The sequence below is a fragment of the Myotis nattereri genome, assembly GCF_964212035.1.
Source record: "Myotis nattereri genome assembly, chromosome: 3".
NCBI classification, from domain to species: domain Eukaryota; kingdom Metazoa; phylum Chordata; class Mammalia; order Chiroptera; family Vespertilionidae; genus Myotis; species Myotis nattereri.
In genome coordinates, this window is record NC_138077.1 from 126448836 (window position 1) to 126465353 (window position 16518).

The 16518-nt window shown below is 44.0% G+C and overlaps 1 protein-coding gene across 1 annotated transcript in view; it reads left to right on the plus strand.

Moving 5' to 3' along the window:
* Positions 1–1323: 1323 nt before the first annotated feature.
* LY86 (lymphocyte antigen 86) overlaps positions 1324–16518 on the plus strand; it is a 65511-nt gene continuing 50316 nt past the window's right edge. Inside the window, exon 1 of the mRNA XM_081087934.1 lies at positions 1324–1467. Coding sequence (XP_080944060.1) covers positions 1341–1467 — 127 coding nt within the window. The 5' untranslated portion in view covers positions 1324–1340. The remainder of the gene's footprint in view (positions 1468–16518) is intronic.

Below are 16518 nucleotides of genomic sequence, written 5' to 3' on the forward strand. Positions count from 1 at the left end.
GCTGGCCCCCATCCAGAAGTTCTGATTCAGTTGGTCTTGCATGTAGCCCAAGAATTTTCATTTGTAATAAGCTCCTGGTTGATATTGATGCTATTGCCCAGGAACCATACTTTGAGAACCACTTTTGAAAGCCAATATCACTGTACTTATTTGCGGATGAGTACCTAAAAAAAAAAAAATCAATTCAGACCTGCCCCAAATGACTAGTCTCTGATGTCTCCCCCCCCCCCAAAAAAAATGGAAAGCATCCATCAACTAAGTCAACACATTTATTTGTCTTTATTGGCAATTACATTCCACTTCAAAAACAGTTTTGAGATGACTTTAATTCTTATTTAGCCATCGGCAAAATTTGTCAATTTCACCTACTGTGCTTAGTGAAATGCTTTTTCTCCCAGGGGAAATAGGGTTCTCTGTTGCTCCTAAAATCTGCCAGTATTGGCTCTGACTCCAGTTCTCTCCAGCGAAGGTGCAGTTGGGTGGGGGTAGGAATCAGTGTTCAGAAACCTTGCTGTCTGGAATCAGGGCAACAGTACTGGGATAGGGAGACAGAATCTTGGCTTTGAAAAGAAAGTGAGACATGACTTTAACAATCTTGCCAATGACCAAACCAATTAGATTCCCACTCATAAAAGGGAGGCCCTCACTTCCCCATCTTCCCCTACCCCGTCCACCAAGCTGAACCAAAAGTAGGCTACAGCTCACTTCTTAGGGCGACTCCCTCCCCTTCGTTTTCAGAGACCACATTTGCAGCGTCCAGAAAAAGGCTCTGTATTAGCAGCTGCACAAGTCCAGAGAGTGGAGCTGAAACCAGAGAGAAAAATGCCAATAGGGCAAAAGCCTCATTCCAGATCCCCAATGCCGGATGCTGCCTGCCAGCACCAGCCAGGTCCAGGGTCCACAGCCCGCATGAGAAGCCTGCAGGGACCTGGGGCCTGCTGATGGAAAGCACAAGATGGCCTGTGGCTTACCCCCCCTGAGTTCACAGTTCCACCTGGGGTGGGGACTCTTAGGCGGGATGTTTTGCGGGGACCTGAGGCATAAGGCCACACATCACTGCCTAGTTTCTCTCTGTGAAAGCAGCAAGTCAACATCCAACCTACCCCCCACCTAGACTAGCTTCACTCTGATTCAAGTGTCCCAGGTCCTGGGGGAACAGTATTCAAATGGCTCTGCTAACAGACTGTGCTACTCACAGTGGTTCTCCAGGAGCATAAAATATGAGAAGTGAAACCGAACATGTCACCCTTTTAATGAGGGGAGAGGAAGAACCACCCTGAAGGCCCTTCTTATTGGGCCTCTTATTTTTCCTTTGTTCACACACAAGCCTGGCCCACACCATGAAGGGTTTCACTGCTGCCTTCCTCATCTGGACCCTGATTTCTCCCAGCGGTGGTGGCACCCCAGCCTGGCCCACACACACAGCCTGCAAGGACTCAAGCTTGGAAGTGCTCTACCAGAGTTGTGGTAAGGTCTTTAACTATCCATTTGTGGCTCAGTGGTTGAGCATCAACCTATGAACCAGGTCACAGTCTGCTTCCTGGCCAGGGCACATGTCGGGGTTGGGGGCTCGGTCCTCGGTGTGGGGCATGTAAGAGGCAGCCAGTGTGGGGCATGCAGGAGGCAACATAGTGAGATATTTTTTTCTCTCTCTCTCCCTTTCTCTCTGAAATCAATAAAAATATATTTAAAATAATTAAATAAATATCCATGTGTGTTTTAGGGGAAATGAAGGCCCACAAACATGGGCTACTGTAGCACTTAGTTGGGGTGTGTAAAAGGTGAGGGAATTAGTGGCTGAACACTTTCTCCACTTGCAGCAGGTCTGCGAGGGCCATTTGGAGCCCTTAGGAGAAGGAAGGGTGGGGGTAGGAAAGAGCCTGAATAGAGTGACAAAGAGGACAAGAAAAAGACACTGAGAATCTAGGTATAGAATCCACTAATCCCACAGAGCCTGAAAAGGAACCCAGTGACCAATGAGTCTTCAAGTCATGAAGCCTCGCCTCTGCAAAATTAGGGAAAGATGCTTCCAATCCCCCGTCCCCTCCCTCAAATTGTATCCTTGGATAGTTTGTTTAGTTTGCAAGTTGAGTGAAAAGATCGCTTTGGCTAAAAAGGAGGTTTCTGTCCTTCTCATAACACTTCCAGAGCTTCTGCTGAAACAGCATCGCTCATTAGTTAGACAAAAACTTATCTTGCAGTATGAACGCCTGGGTTTTCTCTAGTGCTGCACATAGTAGAAGGGAATGAACCTGGTGGTTACCCCAACAGGGCAAACAGATAAACCAACAGAAATTGCAATCTAATGAACAGAATGCAATAAATTGCAATAATCAGTGTCTGAGCCAACCCTTTGGTTGTTAAATTAGTTCTATTATGAGGGCTGTCATAATAGAACACCCTGGATGTGGTGGTTGAAACAACAAAAAAATTGTTTGGTTTCTTTTGCGGCCTCTCTCCTGGGCTTGCAGAGGCTGTCTTCTCCCTGAGTCTTCGCCTGGTCTTTCCTTTATGCCCACACAGTCCTAGTGTTTCTCCCTTCTTATAAGGACACCAGTCCTATTGGATTAGGGCTTATTTAAGCTTAATCGCCTCTTTAAATGTCCTGTCTCCAAATACAGTCATATTCTAAAGTACTGATGACTAGGCTTCCAGATATGAATTGGGGAAGGGACACAATTCAGTCCATTAAGGGGGCCTGAGTGGGGAGAAATGAGCCTGGCCTCAGGATCATCTCTTGAATGAAGATTAGAGAGATGGGCTCATGAAAGGGCATGGCATTGTGAAATATGACACTTTGGACATAAACTATGGGCAAACTGTTGTTTGGATTGAAGGAGGTGGAAGGAGATCTCGCTAAGCATCTAAGTTGGTGTACTCTACTCTGGGGAGTAGTGGAGATGTTATGAGCAGATAGACGATCCCTACAGCTGCCACCCAAAGAGATGACCATCTGGACCTCTCTGAGGCAACACCGACTTAACTTTATTCCTTTAAAAGAAGGAACATGGAACACTAAAGTGTACAATTTTTTTGTTGTTTTTTAATGTAAAAGAGAATGAAAGGTTGATGCTGGTGTGTTGATCTCATTACTCTTGCTCTTCCCCATGGGAATGGGATGCTTTCTGCTGGCATCTGTTCATTTTAGGTGCAGGATGACAAACAAGACTTGAGATGAATGGACTTCTCAGGACTCCTTTTCCCAATTCATCCTCCCATAAAAGTTGCCATGGCTGGTTCAGCTCCCTGACCAGCCTTCGGCTTACAGCTAAGCTTGGTACAACCTTTCAAGTTGCTGTCAGGAGAGGCAAGAGGAGCAGATGAATCAGGGAAAGAACAAGAGCATAGCATTCACCCACCTGGGGATAATGCCTCTCTCTGCTCCAGGAATGTGGGCACAAGCCCTGATCTGGACACTCAGAAAAAAGAAATGGGGGAGATGCTGTTTTTGTCCAAGAATAGTGGGAGTCAAACAATTAAACAACAGGGTAAGTGTTCTGTATTAAGGGCTGGAATAGATGCATGCATTGTGCAGCAGAGGACATGGTAGCTGGAGAGGGTGATGTTGGGGAATGTCTGGGGCAGGGACACCAAGCTTGAATTCAACCTCAAAGAAAAATACAAATAGTAACTATAGCATCTCATGTTCATGAAAGATTTATATGTGCCAGGCACCAGGTCAAGTGCTTCCTATGTGTTATTTTATAGAAGTGCTAACTGAGGGTTAGAGATGTCAGGTAATTATCCAAGGCTGCTGCACAAGCAACAGTGGCAGAATAACATCCCTGCTGCACGGAGAAGATGTTGAGTAAATATTTATGCAATTAATGAATTGATCCGAGGCCTTTCTGACTCCATAGCTATTGCTCTTTTTTTTTTAATTTTGTTTTATTGCTTAAAGTATTACAAAGAGTATTACATATGTCTCCTTCCCCCCTCCCCCCCCTTGACATTCCCCTGGCCTCCTCTACCCCCCAGTGTCTTGTGTCCATTGGTGATGCTTATATGCATGCATACAAGTCCTTCGGTTGATCTCTTAACCCCCCCCCCTCCAGCCCCCCAGCCCTCCCCGGCCTTCCCGCTGTAGTTTGACAGTCTTATAGCTATTGCTCTTAATGTCCTGCTGTCTATTGTTCTGCCTGATGCCAAATGGAATAGAGGTGGAGAAGGAAGGAATGGCATGTGTGAAGGAGGGGCATGTGAACAGCCACAGAGTTCAGAGCTCTGAGGAAGGACTGGAACATGAGGGGATGAGACACGAGGTGGGCAATGGGGTCAGAACCTGAGTGTGATGGTTAATTTTACGCATCAACTTGATTGGGCAAGGGAATGCCCACATAGACGGCTAAACATTATTTCTAGGGGTGTCTGTGAGGGTGTTTCCAGAGAGATTAGCATTTAAATCAGTGGACTGAGTAAAGCAGGTCGCCCTCATCAGTGAGGATGGGTATCTTCCAACCAGTTGAGGGCCTGGGTAGAACAAAAGAGTGGAAGAAGGAAGAACTCACTCTCCACCTGACTGCTGAGCTGGGCTGTACCTCCTGCTTGCAGCTCCCCTGGTTCACAGGTCTTCACACTACACCACCAGCTCTCCTGGGTCTCCAACTCCCAGCCAGCAGATCATGGGACTTCTCAGCCTCCATAGTCATGGGAGCCTATACCTCAAAATAAATCTTCTTCTGGAATACATATGCATTATATATACTATATCTCATATGTAACATGTATACATTACAGATGTGATTCCATTGGTAATGTTTCTCTGGAGAACCCTGACTAATACACCAGGGGATCCAGACAAGGTTGGGCTGCATCCCTCTGGCAATGAGGAGAATGCATTTTGGAATGATCCCTCTGGTAATAGATAGGAGCATGGGTATTAGATTGAGAGGTGTTTAGGGCTAGATGCAGACTTTGTAGCCGAAAGAATCCATAATTTAGGAAAGAAACTATAGGAGCTTGAACCAGCATCATTTTAAGAGCTTTAATGTCAGAGGGAATCTTTGGTTCACTTGGTGTCAACAGAAAGGGAAGCAGAGTCCTGGGAGCTTCTCAAGAGACAGGCCCTGTTTCATGTCTCCATAGCCACTGAGCTGCCAGAGACCGGGCTGCATACCCCCTCCCAGATGGAGGTGGTTTCCTTTCAGATTCAGGATTCACAGTGGGACAGGCGCCCTCCCTCCCCACAGCCTCTATCCCCAAGGCCTTCACATTGGTAACACAGTGCAAAGGCTACATGTGTCATGCCTGCCCAGCCCTGGTGTTTAGGGGCTTCAAGAATTCTAATATGCGTGTGAATGTGGGAGGGTCAGCTGACAAAACAAAGGATTCATTGTTTTCTGGGTTTACTGTTTCATTTTTTCCCTTCTCTTTTTATTTTATAATTTTAGTGGGAATGGGAAATCTTAGGCTATAAACTGTTTTGAATAATACAAAAATCCTTGAGAAGAAAGAACCTCATAAACACTCACTGGGCTCTGAACACTGAGCAGGAAGTGAGCAAAACTGTCTGAAAAAAACAGAAGTCCCGCTCTGTCCAACTGTTAGTGCTACAGTAAAGAAAAGAGCAACAGTCTTTACGAAAGCAAAGGGGGAACAAAAGCAGTCAGCAGCTTTTCTATAGTTAAATCATAAAAAAATTTGCAGGCCTAGAAAAAGCCCATGCACATGCCGCAAATGTCCACCAGTATGTTTATACACTGACTCTATCACACATGCAGTAGATTACAAAAGTACAAGATGGGAAGATGAACTGCCAGTGAGAGAAGAAGGATAAGGAGAGAGGAAACAAAGTAAATAATAACGCCAAGGTAGTTAGGACAAGCACAAAAGATGAGGCAGTATAAGGGATAAGATCTTGGTGTCTGGAGTCAGCAAATCTCATTCCAACCCTTAGGCAATATTCTTTAAGTCACCTGTTCTTGAATATACAAAAGGTGTATGAGTCTCCTGTAGCTGCTGTAACAATGGTGGCTTAAAGTGACACACGTTTATTCTTTTAGAGTTCTGGAGATCAGAAGTCCAAAGGCAGTTTCCCTTGGTCAAGGCCACACTGTCTTGGGGAGAATGTCTTTCCTTGTCTTTTCCAGCTTCTATAACTGCGTGCTTTGCATTCCTTGGCTCACTGCCTCTTCTTCCATCTTCAAAGCCAACAAAATAGCAGCTATCACATTGCTTTCTTCTGCATCAAATCTCCCTCTGCCTCCCTTGTGATTAGGATAATCTCACTCTCTGAGGATCCTTAGTTTAATCATAATTGCTAACTCTCTTTTGCCAGATAAGGTAACATTCAAGGGAGAACATGGATGTCTTTGGAAGCCATTCATCATCCCTCTACAAAAGGGATAATAAATTAATCTACCTCTCAGGGCTGTGGGAGGATTAAGTGCAAAGGACTGCGTGAAAAGTGCTGAGCACATACTGCATGCTCAGTAAATCTTTGCTGCTCATGACTTATAAGATATTTTATAGTCACTAGAGGTATTTGACTATGAGCTCTCTTGAAACCAAGTGAAACAAGGACATTGCAATATTGCAAGGTAAAACCAGTTTTTAAGGGGATGTCCAGCTTTTTCTGCTACCTGGATGTGTGATAAGAGAAAGTTCTTCTTGGAGAGATGGCACCCTGGGCAGCATCTCAATAAGAGAGGCCACAGTGACTCACATTTGTTGTTTCTCATGGTGCCTTTAGTGTGGACCAAGGGCTCATTACTAAAACGCAACTCAGGATCAATTTTGCAATGGGCCACAGTGGAACCTCGTTGGCAGCACTTGCAGGTCTGGATTACTCAAAGGAACAGAGTGTAGGACTAGATGAGCTGTATGCGCCCCAGGCAAATCAGCCATAAATACCATTATTGCTGCCATTGTTGTTGTTGCTGTTGTAGGAAGTGGGTCTGTGATCCATCTCCAGCATAGTCAACTTTTAATGGAAATGGTTACTGGATTTCCCCAGGGTAAACAGAATGTAGGAAGGAGGGAAGAGGATATAAGAACAAAGAACTGTGTAAGTGAACCAGCATCATGGTGGAAACCCACGAGGCGCCAGCCTCAACTAGACAGGGAGAGGTGAACACAAATAGAAAAGGCCTCAGCCCATTTTTTTTTTAAATACCCTAAGGGGAGACAATAAGACCTAGGCAACATATGAGGAAACTATTAGCCCCATGGTACTCAGCCAATGAGGAACTGGAGGAGGGACTCTCACACTTTGGGGATAAATAGGCTGTGATTGCTACTCCATGTGTGCCTATACAACCAGACACCCACTCTGGAGAACGTATTAAAAGTCTTGTTTTCGCCATACTTCTGTCTCTGAGTTTGTTATTTGAATTCAGACAGGTGAGCATTTCTCACACTGTTATGTGATTCTTGATAAAGATTGGAGAGGAGAGATTTTATTCAAGAGCCTTGAGTGTAGATCTCAATGTTGTCATTTAAGATGCTTTGACATCAACCAGGCAGAGTGGAGGGTCATAAAAAGTAAGGGACCTGTGACACACGTCTAAATAGCTTCCTGTCCTCTTTTTTATCTCTCTGACACTCACAGTCAACCTAGCCTTTTAAGAGGCTCCTTCCTGAGCGTTGTGTAGGACAGGTGTCAGCAAATGAAGCCCTCAGGCCACATCCCAACTACTGCCTGTTTTTGTCTGGTCTAAATGGTTTTCTAAGAATGGTTTACACAGTTTCAAATAGCTAAAAATTTCAAAAAAGAAATAATCTTTGTAGCATGTGAAAACTATATGAAATTCAAATGTCTGTGTCCATAAATACGTGTCACACTTATTCATTTATGGATTGTCTTTGACTGTGATCGTTGCATAGCTGAGAATGTGACTATTCCTTGGTCAAGATTAGGAAGGAAGCTCTTCACCAGATCAGAGCCTCAAGTTCTAGGTCTCCTGGATAAGTCTAGCCATAGAGAGGCTGCATGGTCAGGTGAACTTGACACCTAAACCACCAGGATTGCAAGGAATTTATAGAATGCCTTTGAAAGAATCATCATTGCCATAAAAATCTCCTGCTTCTGCATAACATTTTACAGTTTACAAAGTCCTTCCGTTTATAAAGTGCCATTCTATCCTTATTAACAGCCCTAAGGGGTATGGAGGATGTTTATCTCCATTTCCCAGGTAGAGAGGCTGAAGCACATACATATTAGCCATCTTAATTAAGTAACATACCTGAGCCATGATACAAACCTGAGGGTCTAACTCCATGCCCAGTGCCTTAAAGCTGGATTGTGGAATTAGAATAATGAACAACTCATGACATTTGATCCCAGAAACACAGGATGGGGACAGAGAGAAGACACAGCTCAAAAACTAAGTTTTTGGGTGAAGAGATAAAAACACAAGTATTCTGTGGACTAGAAAGGGAAGGAGAAGGAGAAGGAGGAAGAGAGGAGGGGAGGGGGAGATTTATCCTCTGATTTAAGGATTGCCCCATCCCCTCCAACCTCCCCTCTCTGCACACACTCAGAACTTGGCCATTTTGGCTCTTCCCAGCATGCATCAGGCCTACAGCAGCCACAGAGAGGCACTCACATCTATATTTTTCAGTCATGTGTACCACATCCCCTTTTGTTACAATGGTGTCTGGAAATAACATCTCCCAAATTACAATGACATCTACCATTTTCTTATCAGTAACAGCATATTTTTCAATCAGAGCCCTCCTGTGCATGCTTATTAATCCACAGGAAGCCCTATGTCCCCCACACCTGACAGCAGTTTCCTCTGTGGAGAAGTTGGTGAGTGGGGAGGGGGCACAGCAGGAGCCCTATCTCTGGCAGTAAGTTGAGGTCTGTGGGTGATTCCTAGGGGGGCTGGCCAGCCATCTGGGAGATTCTAGGATCAGGAAACCATGGTATCCGCTCACATGTTTCAACTTTGTAACAAACACCCACTCTCCTCTCCTTGAAGGTAAACAGTCTTGTCCATATTTGCCTGAATAGGTTTTGTGCGTTGCCGAAGTTTGCTGCAGGGCAGGTACTTTCTCTGACTTCCAAAAAGTCCTTAATTACAAAGTCAAAGTCAGGTCTGGTGCACCTGGATAATCCATCAAACAGGACAATTAGTCAGACTTTAAGATTGCAAAGCAATGCTGTGCAACATCTCCTCCAAAATAAAGGGGAAGCTGCAAATGGCCTAGCTGCATAGCAGAATGAACAGGCATGTTGATAAAATGTTCATAGGAAAATTTCTTCAAAACTTCCCTGGGAGGAAAAGGAGAGAGAAAACACCTGCTTTTCTCAAACCTAATTATTCTCAAACCTTATGCTCCTAAGTAAATGGAGCATAAGACAAACCCAAAAGAAGCAACAACATTGAAAAATAGTAGTAATAATGGAAAACATCACTGGCCAAGTAGTCCTTGAGCAGTACTTTAAAATATTGCACACAGAAAGCATTTCTTTCTTAGTTTATTTTTCAAGACTAATAGGGATATAAATAAAGTACAATGAAAGACAAGTAGACAAATAGCCAAAGAAACAGAGATGCAATTCCAAAGGGTTAACCTTGGGTGTGCAGTATTAAAGAGTGCGCCGCTTTGAGCAGATGGAGGCCTTTTGGCCCACATGTAAAGACAGGAAGTTGACATGCAAATATAATGTGTGTGTGTGTGCATTTTAACATTGAGATGCAGATTTTTATAAATGGGAACAGGAAAATGTTCAGGCAGAACAGGAGCTGGAAGAGAACAAAGCTTGTAGGTGTGTTTCTGCTACCAAGCCACCGGGTTCCCCCCTGCTAATTCTCCCATCTTTTAAAAAGAGATGCCGAGAAACTTATCAATAGGAACCTAAAGAGGATTAAAAGCTGAGAGTCTGGGATTCTAAGAGGCCTCTTCTGTGCAGACAGAAAATGTCTCCCCAGGTCTTTCCATCCTCAGGCCAAATCCCGATGGGCAGCTCTGCTCCTGTTTTGGAGGAGAATCTTTGGAGAGGAGTTGGAGGAGGGCTGTCCTCCAGCTCTGCAGCTATTTTTGTAGAAACTATGACACAGAAAACACATTCCCAAAGCGGCTGCCAGTGTGAAGACCTGGGCGTGGCTTTGCTCTCAGGTAGCAGAAGCAGGACAGTGGCGGGAGCAAAGCAAATTTTTTCTTCACGCCAAGAAAGGCACAGGTGATAGAGCCCCTTCCCAGCCCCAGCTGTGCAGCTGGAGCAGCTGGCAGAGCCTGCAAGCACCAGGCTCCAGGTGACAAAGGAGTGACTTGCCCAGGAACTCTGTGCCATCTGGGTTGGTGTTTGGTCCTTTTCTTAGGTTCCTTGTAAAGTGCTATCCCAGGCCCCTGACCCAGTGGCTTTGTTCTGGGATCCCAGAGAAGCCACATGGGCATCGGAAGATGTACTCTGGGTTTACCCGGGAACAACTATGTGCATATCCATCTGAGTGCAGTCAACGGGGGCAATGCACGGTCAGCTTCCTTGTGTGGGATCCAGGAAGGCATCAGCGTCCCTTTCTGAGAGTCCATGTCAGTGCCCTTCTAGTGTCTCTCTGCCTCAGGATGCGGGTGAGTGGTAACCACCCAATGGCTAGGAGGAGAAAGAAAAGGCTCCTCGCCCAGAAAGTGCTGCCTCAAGCACAGTTTGTACTTGAAGATTCTTTCTCACAGGCTGCCTGCTTAGCCAAAGTGCTGCCAGTGGGCTCCCTCATTTGAAGCCTGACACCTCCCCTTGATGGCCAGGCAGGAACTACACCAGCCCCATCGAGAGATCTAGAACCTGGTGTCCAGGTTCCCATGGCCGGTCAGCCAGCAGGCTCCTTCCCCATAGCTGGGAACTTGCGTATTCAAAGGGCTCCTGTATATGGTCAATGTAGTCTTCCTCTACTGTATTAAAATTTTGCCTTCACACAATTAAACACTACTTGCATAATTAATAAATGAAAACTGTAAATTAAATTTATTGCTGGCATACATACATTGGTCACGAATTTATTAACATAGCTTTAAGCTTTTAATCTAATATAGCAGATTGACTTAAATCCCTTAAAAGCAGGCAAAGCACACACAAATTATCACAATGATTATTCTGTTTATTACCTGTTTCTTAAGCTAGTTTCCAAATATTAATAACATGGGTTTACATTTACTTCTTTATCATCTTTACATTGATTTTTGTTTTCACCTGTTTTCTAATGTTCCTGGAGTTATAGTAATACTTAGTTCCATATTTCCTAGGTGTCTCGTGTGCTCTAGACCTGAGGTGAAGACTGTCACCTCAGACCAATCAATTGATTCTGGGCTTGGTTAGCCAGCAAGCTCTCTTTACTTAAACTAGACCTTTTACACAAGCGGTTCTCAACCTGTGGGTCCCGACCCCTTGGGTAGTCGAACGACCCTTTCACAGGGGTCGCCTAAGACCATCCTGCATATCAGATATTTACACTACGATTCATAACAGTAGCAACATTACAGTTATGAAGTAGCAACGAAAATAATTTTACGGTTGGGTCCCAACATGAGGAACTGTATTTAAAGGGCCAGAAGGTTGAGAACCACTATTTTAAGTCCTTTCCTTTCAGAAGCTCCCGGTATCCTGGTGCTTTTTCTTCAGGTGATGTGTGTTTTGCTGGGTCACTGTGAGGTTCCTTATTGCCCTGGCATTACTACCCATCAACCTGGTCTGTCAGCAGGAAACTTCTGTCTGCTGTGGTGAAGTCAAAATATAATGAGAGGAGTTATTTAGAGGAGTTGATAAACTTTGTACAGTCGAGATCGATCTGTACAACATTTAGCTGACTCATCATCTTAGGATGCTCTTTCTACGTGTATATTCTATGTGATCGCTGCTGCTGATTTGACTCTTGTCCAGCATTCTATCCAATTTTTATGTGAGACCACCTGAGCTGATCAGGCCTTCTGGTCTAGTTTTTTCTGGCTCATTCACAGCTCTTTGTCCTTATTCCTTCCTACTTACGAAGATAGAGAAAACCACGTAGTTCTCTCTGGTCTCTCCAAGGGCTGGAAACACCCTAAATCTCCAAATAACGAAGCACAAGGCCTCATGCTCCTCTAGTGCTTAGGATGTGACCCAACTTCCTTCCTGTCATTGTTCAGGCTGCATCGCTCAGAAACGCTTGCTAAGTAATTATTAAAAACAGAACCGGGAGAGATGAGGTCTTCAAGAGCCCCAAACAACAGTGTGGCTTTCTTCCTATTCCCAGACACTGCCTGGCATAGCTAATGCCATGTGCTCCAACCAAAAGGAGAGAGAAGTCCCCAGTGGTCCCCCCTGCCCGCCCCACTCTGAGTCAGAGATGAGCATAACAGGCTACACTAGCACTGGCTTGCAGTCTGTTTACAAAGCTGTGGCCAGTATAGACAGTTACAGTTCACGTGGCCGAGTAGCTGCAAATGGAAGAGACGGGAAAATGTTCCAGGGCAGGGCAAGGTTGCTGGAGACATTCTTGGAAACAACCTTACGCTTTGTAAGACCGAAAGATCAGTTTCTGACAGTCAGCCTGTGGCCACCTATTGTGGTAATGGATGCTATTTGGTTTGGGGTGGGGGCTATTACATAGCCATCTATTTCTCCACAATCCTAGCATTTGCAGGCATGTAGAGAGAGTCAACATCCTGCCAGTCCCAGCCCATAGTCTCAGGGCAGACGGAGGACCTCTTACAGAACTGGGAGGTGTTCTTGCCAGATAGAACTGCAGGGCTCCAGTCCAGGCATCTCCTTGTTCAGAGGAAACTGAGACACCAGGCTAGATGGCACACAACCTGATAGGACCTTCCCAGCAGCTCTGCTTTCTCTCTCAGCACAAAGGCCATGAAGTGAGTTCACCAGTTTCAGGTTAAAGATACCACGTCCGCCAGAACCAGGCCTCTTCCCCACACCCACATCCCCCAAGTGCCAAGGATCCTCTTTCTATGCAGCCCGTCTCTTAAGGCGATTGGCCCACATCCCTGCTTGCCCAGACACTATAAAACAAGAGCCTTTGTATATGCAGAAGCTCTGTGAGGGCTCATTGATAACATTGAGATGACCAACAGTTCATAAATGTACTTTCATTGCAGATTTTACATAGAAATGACAGTTTCATGGAGTAGTAAAAACAAGAGCTTGTTTAGATAAGAGCTGCTTTCTTCTGTGATATGAGCCTCATCTAGGTTTCTAACAATGTTTAGAAAACAAATAACCAAGACAGAGAACAGCTGACAAAAGTATGACCGGTGGGTGACTCGGGCCCCTAAAGCCCTGAAGATCGATGCCAGCAACCTGCTTCTCCTGGTCTTTTCTCCATGTGGGAAAAAAAAAAAAAAAAAAAAAAAAACTTGCTCAGGACAGCCAACTTGAGCCATCAGGCAAATGCCAAATCCTTCCACCCTCTCCTCACCTGCCACTGGGGTCAGCTGGCAGGGTCTGGGCTGTAGATGGAGGTTATTCCAAATGGAGGTACCAGGAGCCTCAACTCTCCAGAGACCCGAGTTCAGCCTGACCTACACTGAGCTGCTTGAGATCCAAGTGGAGTGGAAAGTCAGCAGTAAGATTATTTCTCCAGGGTGAACAATAGCTTTTCTACCTCACACTTGGCTTTGGTTTTAACTAAGTGAAAGGGCAATTCTTGTGTGAGTGTGTACATTAAAAAAAAAAAAAAAAAAAAAAAAAAACCTGAGGAGAAAATTGCCAGTGGCTCTTGGTTTATTTAAACCAGTGATTAAGCAGAGCACAGACTTGTTAGTTAGTATCAAGTGTCCTAACAAAAATGTGCCTGAGGTTTTAGAGCAGTGATTCTCAACGTGGGGCACAATTTGATTTTTAAGGGGGGCAATTCGAGAATGAGTTATTAACAGTGAATTTTTTGCATTTCTTAGGATTCTAGGGGCCTCATATACAGTATATAAATATATATAGCGACTTATTTATGCATTTCAGTTCTCTATTATAAGTTTTGAAACTTTATTTGCTATTTTTTCATGTCACTGCATATTATTATTATTTTTAAACAATTTCTTAGTGATTTCTTCTTCAGTACTTCAACTGTCCTTTCGTTCTTTTATTTTTCTCTTTCATGGATGCTATGTTCTTTAGAAGCTTGTTTAGACCAAGTTGGTGGCCTTTTATGCTTCCTGCACTCCTTTTAGGAGTACACTGTTTGAATAATAAGAATTATATGTCACAGGGAGGCCATCAGCATTTTAGACGTGCTTAGGTGGGGCATGGCCAAAAAAGGTTGGGATCCACTGTTTTAGAGCGAATAATCAAAATCATGAGCAGCAGGCTGCCATGCAAGCACTGCCTGCTCTCAGGGACTCAGCATGCTGCCGTCTTGGAGTGTGGACCTTCAGAGTTCTAGAAAGCAGGACAGGAGAACAAGCAAGAGAGAGAAGGCCGCAGTTACTTCCTGCAAAACTTGTCATCTCCCTACATCTCACCATTCCAGAAGATGCAGAGCAGGGGTAAAAAAAACCCCAAAAACCAAAAAACAAAACAAAAAAAAAAAACAAACCTCAAATGCCACCACCTTGGCTGGTACGGCTTAGGTGGTTGAGCATCCTAAGCCACCCAGAGGTCACCAGTTCAATTCTTAGTCAGGGCACATGCCCAAGTTGCAGGCTCAATCCCTAGTATGGGGCATGCAGGAGGTAGCGGATTGGTGTTTCTCTCTCTCTTTCTCTCTACCTTCCACTCTCTTTAAAACCAATAAAAACATGTGTATATGTTTTAAAGCCTCAAATACCCTCCTGGAAAAGGCACATTATGAATGAGTGGATCAGTTGTAATATACAATAGAAAGTGACAGAGACTCCAGCACTTGCCTCATCTCTGGAAGAAACTATTCTTCATTCCCATCTGATCATCATGGGAGCTTGTGGGACCTTTGATGTCCAATCTTCTGATTTTTTAAAAATGAAACTGGAGTTTCTAATCCAGACACACAACTTCCTAATTTATAAGCATGGCGACTAGTCTAAGTTTATTAAAGTTTATGAAGGCTAACAAAATACATCTGAAAGCTAAAGCATCCCACAGGCTAGCAGTCTGTAGCCTTTTTCACCACTCAACGCATCTCTAAGAAACCACGTTACACTTCAGCTTTACCATCACTCTCCTCTGTATCAGAGCGATGTCCCCACATAAGTCCCCAAGCATGCCAAATTATAATAGTTAGATATCCACGTATTCAATGTGGAATATCCTTACTGGCCCAATAATCAAATACTCAGGTATGTACACTCCATGCTATTTCCATCTCACCCAAACACCTGGAATAGCTAATTAGATTTTGTGCCAATTTTGACCAAATTTATTAGAGTGTTTTTTTGCCACCTACAAATATCATTAAAATGTACATTTCTAAAAGATAGCAAGAAAGTAGGAAGCCTAGAGTATAAATACTCAAAATGAAACTATTTATTAGAATTTAAGATGAATCTACATTTAACACCATATAGTCAATAATCACTATAAATTAGGGGAATTTGGTTTAAATATTAAGTTTAAAGTTTCCTCAGAAATGGTCCCTGACACAAGAATTAAATATAAATTTATTTGAGGCAGGATCCTAAGAAACATTAACATAGAGTGAAGAAGTGAGACATGGAAGTAAAGGAAACCAATCCAGGTAACCAAAATGGGCAACTGGGGTTTGGTCCTTCTGGGGACCTCTGGGAGAACGTGTGAAATGTAAGTTCGAGTGGTCAAGATCTGAAGGGAGAAGAAACTGGAGTATTGCTCTACCAACTCTTATTGGCTGTGGTTGTCCGTAGAGATGCTAACTTGGTTTGATTGTGATGGGGGCAAGCTCACTTCCACACCCAGAGAAAGCCCTCAGGCAGCCATTGGTGTTTGCAAGAAGAAGGCTTCAAAGAGAATTAATGGCCTTCTGCAGTGTCCTTGTGTGTTTGAATCTCTGATATACACTGATAAAGCTCCCATAAATAGGACACTGGCAAAAGGCAGATCAATATAGCGCACCAAAAATGGTCGATGCTTCAATTGAAAATGTATGGAGTGGGCAATCTCCTGGTCTACATATGAAAACTGTCTTGCTATGAGATATCTGAAATGAATGGGTAAAGTGTGACACAAATCTTTTAAAAAAGCTTAGCTGAGCTTGCAAGAAAGGATGGTTTCCAGGAGCCAAAATAAACTGAAAGCCCAAAAGAGAGGAAAGCCAACACTGAAACTGTGTCTGCCTGCAGTAAAGGTGTGTCTTCATGAACCATGACTTAGACTTCACTGGCTGTGTGGCAGTCTGGCAAAGGTGTCTTATGCTGTGCAAGATGGGAAATGGATTCCTCCATGAACCTCAGACCTTCAAAGAGCTACATCCACAATAAAAACAAGTGGATAAGAAAAAATATATACTATTCCGCAAAAGTAGAAGACAAGAATGCTCATTTAACTCTACCTGGCCTCTAGGGAAAATAAGTCTTCCCTGAGAATTAGTTAACTCCAGACCTGTTATCACATAGGTTTCGAATCCAAATGTATATTGTCTTCACGATCCAGAAAAATCCAACCCTAAGAATTAAGTTAAAGTGGTCTTGATTAGGAACACC